This window comes from Echinops telfairi, unplaced genomic scaffold (assembly GCF_000313985.2).
Source record: "Echinops telfairi isolate 266 unplaced genomic scaffold, ASM31398v2 ScPeMD7_4;HRSCAF=17, whole genome shotgun sequence".
NCBI classification, from domain to species: Eukaryota; Metazoa; Chordata; class Mammalia; order Afrosoricida; family Tenrecidae; genus Echinops; species Echinops telfairi.
This window is the reverse complement of record NW_022103900.1, coordinates 5,576,411-5,580,642: the sequence shown is the minus strand read 5'-3', so window position 1 is coordinate 5,580,642 and position 4,232 is coordinate 5,576,411. Positions and strand designations below refer to the sequence as shown.

General features: G+C 45.1%; 1 protein-coding gene across 2 annotated transcripts in view; it reads left to right on the top strand.

Annotated features, from left to right (window-relative positions):
- Positions 1–403: 403 nt before the first annotated feature.
- NOSTRIN (nitric oxide synthase trafficking) overlaps positions 404–4,232 on the top strand; it is a 65,870-nt gene continuing 62,041 nt past the window's right edge. Inside the window, exon 1 of one of the 2 annotated variants that reach the window (XM_045299127.1) lies at positions 404–484. Coding sequence is in view for 1 of the 2 variants with exons in the window: in XM_045299120.1 (XP_045155055.1) it covers positions 458–484 (27 nt within the window). In the remaining variant the exon portion in view is untranslated. The remainder of the gene's footprint in view (positions 485–4,232) is intronic. The other variant, XM_045299120.1, reaches the window with a different exon arrangement.

Here is a 4,232-nt window from a genome sequence, read left to right as displayed (position 1 = left end):
GGATGATGTGGGGCTTGCCTTTCACAGTGCAAACAGGCGATTGTTTCGTGCTTCAGACAGTTCTACTGCATTTCTGAGAGCTACAAATCTCTCGCTTGGGGCCAGCTGAGAGACTGGAATCCTTATGCCATCATCCCCAAGTCCAGAAGAAACTTCTGGGCCTTCTCCCCAAGGCTACTGCTCTCAGGACACAATCACCGTCTCTGGCTTTTCTCCTGCCTTTCAAGTAGTTACCCAGGGGCGCTGACCCTCTCACACCCGCTCTCCTGATCCGCGGCAGCCGTTCTTGGCTTTCTCAGGAAACAAACGGGATGAAATTCCAAGGCTGGAACTTCCTCCCTGTTGTGTTGACAAAGCCTGACGTCCTGCAGGCCCTTTGAATCCCGGAAGTCCAGCACACACCCAACCTGGACTGCAGCGCCCAGACGCTGGGGCCCAAGGTCAAACACTCTCCACCATGCGGGACCCGCTAGCAGACTGCGGGGTAAGTAGCTCTGCATGGTCCGTGTGCTTGAGTGAGAGAGGGTGGGGAGGGGGCGGACTGTGCTCTATGACTGGACTTGTAGACTTGGGAAATTGGAGACACTAGGGAGCCAGACTCGTTTAGCTATTGGCTGTGGTACAGAAGTCTGTGGTTTTTCTTTGGTTGCATTTAAAAGCAAACCTTTGGTAGCATCTGGCGGGGCAGCTAGTTGTCATGGTTCACTCCTAGGCTCTTGGCAGATCGGAGAGTGGGTATAGCAGAGTCTTTGGACGGAGATGGGATTTGCAAACATTCTCAGCACAGGGAGCAACATCGCCAACTTGGTGTCTCAGGCAGACTTGTTGAATGTCAGTAGCCAGTATTTTCTGAGAATGAAGGTAAGGTAGGTTTTTGTGAATTCTTCCATATCCTTCAGAGTCAAGGACATTCAGTCCTGGAGCAGGAAGGACAGGCTGCCCTCGGGGCGCTCACAGGGACTTGACAGCATGTCTGTGTCAATGCCCGGAGAGGTGCTACAAAGAGAAGACTGGTCAAAAGTCCAAAGCCGTTGTGAGGTTGTTAGTGAGAACACTGGAGATGTCATTGAGAAAACGAGAAGCTACTCAAATAAAGAGAAAAGATATTTACCTGGGGAGCAAGCAGTGCCTTACCCCAATAAAGGGAGCCCCAATAGCGACAGCTGGGCACATCCAAAGCAAAGGGTACATTCATTGTTTATGTCATTTACTCAAAAAGAAGAAGAAAGCAAGGGTGGGGAAACAGATCAATGAAGCCTGCAATAAAGACAGAGGCATAAAGATCAGCAGATGATCGGTTAGTTCAGGTTTGTTTACTCGGGAGGGGAGAGCAGCGCCGGCAAAGAGTAGCTGGAGAAGCAGGAGCTGGGTCAACAGCCTGTGGCTCCGATGAGCCAAATGAGCCCATAAAACGTCTGATATCGCAATGATGGTAACAATTTGGCCACAGGCTGTGCTTACTCTTTTCAAACTCAAAAACAATAACTGCTGAATGCAAAAAAAAATTCCAACAACGAGGTTGTATACAGATTTTAACAGTCCAAAGGCGCCCCCCCCCCTTTCATGATCTCCATCCACATAGACTCCCCATTGAGCAAGTAAGGAGAATTTTGTTGGTGGTGGTTGTTTTTAGGATTCTTATATATTTTGTTGTTTGTTTTGTTTTGTTTTCTCCTTATACTTACTGTCTGACTAAGCATTGGGTTGCTGACTGCAAGGTTAGTAGTTCAAAACTACTAGCCCCTCTGAGAGAGAAACCCGGGTTTTTCTACTCCTTTAAATAGTTACAGTCTTAGAAAGCCACAGGCAGATTGCAGCCAAAATTTGGGGGGGGGGAAACTTTTTTTTCCTTTTAACCAGTCCCGAAGACAGCTGGTCAGCCTATTCCAGTGACAGTTGAATACTGAATTCTGTGGTGTGCTAAGTTCTTTACCCTGAGAGCTATAGCCCCAAGGAGCAGGGTGGTACTCTGGTCTTAACCCTGCCGGTTGCAGCCTGACGGGAATAGAGCAAGGCGGATATCCCTCCTGCCAGGGTTTCTAAAAGCTTCTAAAGTCATGGCATCTTTATTTATTTGGCATTGTTTCCTCTTGGGCGAATGTTCTGGTTGATTTCCTGATGCGGCCCTAGCTTGTGCTTGGGGAACAATGCTGGGTGAAGAACACAACACATGGGAGTGCATTACAGACAAATGCTTCACGAAAACGTGACGTCGTTTTAGAAGAGAACCCAACGCTTTAACCATCTGCAAAGCGTCCCCCACCACGAGGCTCGAACGTGGTACAGATCCCTGACCTTAACCCAGTTCTGTCCCAGTGACTTTGTGTATGAAACTCACGGAGTCCCTTCCATTTGATGGAAAACACTTTCTCTTTATTTTTACTAGTTTGTGTGTAAAAGTTATAATTTCCTTCCATTCTGAGTGTAGGCAATAAATCTCAGTAACACCAGCTGGACCAGTGAGTTTGTAACTAATAGAAATCATAGATATCTTCGTGTAATCTTAGAGTCATGACAGTTATCTAGAGAAGGAGCCCTGGTGGTATTGCGGTTATGCTTGGGCTGCTAACTGCAAGGCTAGCAGTTTGAAGCTACCAGCTGCTCCTCGGGAGAAAGATGAGGCTTTCCACTCTCATAAAGAGTTACTTTCTCAGAAACCCACAGGGGAGTTCTGCCTCTGTCCTAAGAACCAGACACTAATGGGGTCACTAAGAATTGGCATTAGCTCAATTCGATGGTAGTGAGTTTGTTTAATTTTATTTTATTGTTTACATTCAGCACTACTTAGAAATTCTGGTAATTCTTCATTCTTGTTATTCAGTATTTTAGTTTAAAAAACACATCTAAATTGCATTTTTAAAAATGCTTTAGAAATGTGTATCCATATAATCAGTTTCATGTGCATTTTATGCATTTAAAAATAGTATTTTGAGCAAAATAAATTACATCAGACAGCCTGAAGAGCCCAGGGCATAATTTTTTTTCTTTTCAAAATCTCCTTTAAATCATCTTTCAAGAGGCAAGATAGCCTGATACTGGGCCATTCATCCCCCCAGAAGGGAGATCAATATCTTTATGCATAAACGATTAGTCATTACAGGGTAGTACAGAGATTGCTAAATGCTATTTAGGCCTTTTAAGTCTTGAGAGTCTCAAAACTTATTTGAGGATTTTTTTTTTTAACCGTTCGGCTTTTGAAAAAGAAAACATTACCCCAGAAACCTCAAGGTTAGCTTATAGAGTTAAAAACATTATGCCCAATGGGAATCATTTTTAAATCCATGTGCAAGGAAATTAACAGTGATTCCTGACCTGCAGATGAAATTATCCAGTGAGGAAAATTCTATAGCATTTTCCTATGAAGCAGTGCCATAGAAACTAAGCTGTAGATGGCACTGAGGGTGCTGCTGCGATGAAATCCTCACAGTTCATGGGAGAGACCTGGGTTTGATCCTAGTCAGTGCACCTCACGGCTGGTAGTCTGTGTGGTGCTATGATGCTGTACAGCAGAACTTCCAGACTAAGGTAGAAGATAGGTCTGGAGATGCACTTCCAACACACACACACACACACACACACACACACACACACACACAGAGCAAATAAGCTTATTTCATATCAAATAAGCCAGTGAAAATCCAGTGGATCAAGTAGTCCAATCCAATTATGCTTGGAATCATCGTAAGTCCGAGGTAACTCAATAGCAGCTGAAAACAACAACAACATAGAACCAGGTTTTTGCTCTTGACTAATTCAAAGGGTCCAGGGAGTGTCGAAGCAGACCTTCTGCAGCCCTACAGCCATCCTCTCCCTAACTCTGCCAACATCTGCCTGAAATTCCTTCACCTCAGGGCAAGACCTTGGATTCCACAACTTCAAAAGACAGGTGTTCGTACTAACAACTCCTGGAAGAAGCAGCATATGGTCACAAATTGATATGCAGTGCGTTGCAAACAAAGGTTTACGGGGTTTCCAAAGCTATCATCATGGAAGCCGACGACCCATCCTTCTCCCTCCGAATGACTTCTCCCTCTGATGGGCTCGGATTCCCAGACTTTCAGCTTCCAGCTGAGCTTTTACCCACTGAAACCCTTTGTTCTCCCTGGGATCCTTACAGAGGGTTTTTCCGGTGGTTGGAAGTGGGGTGGGAAAGAGAACTGTGACAGGATCTGAGGAGTCAAAGCCAAAGTCACAATAATTTACATTCCTCCAACAGAGTTGTTCTAAGATTT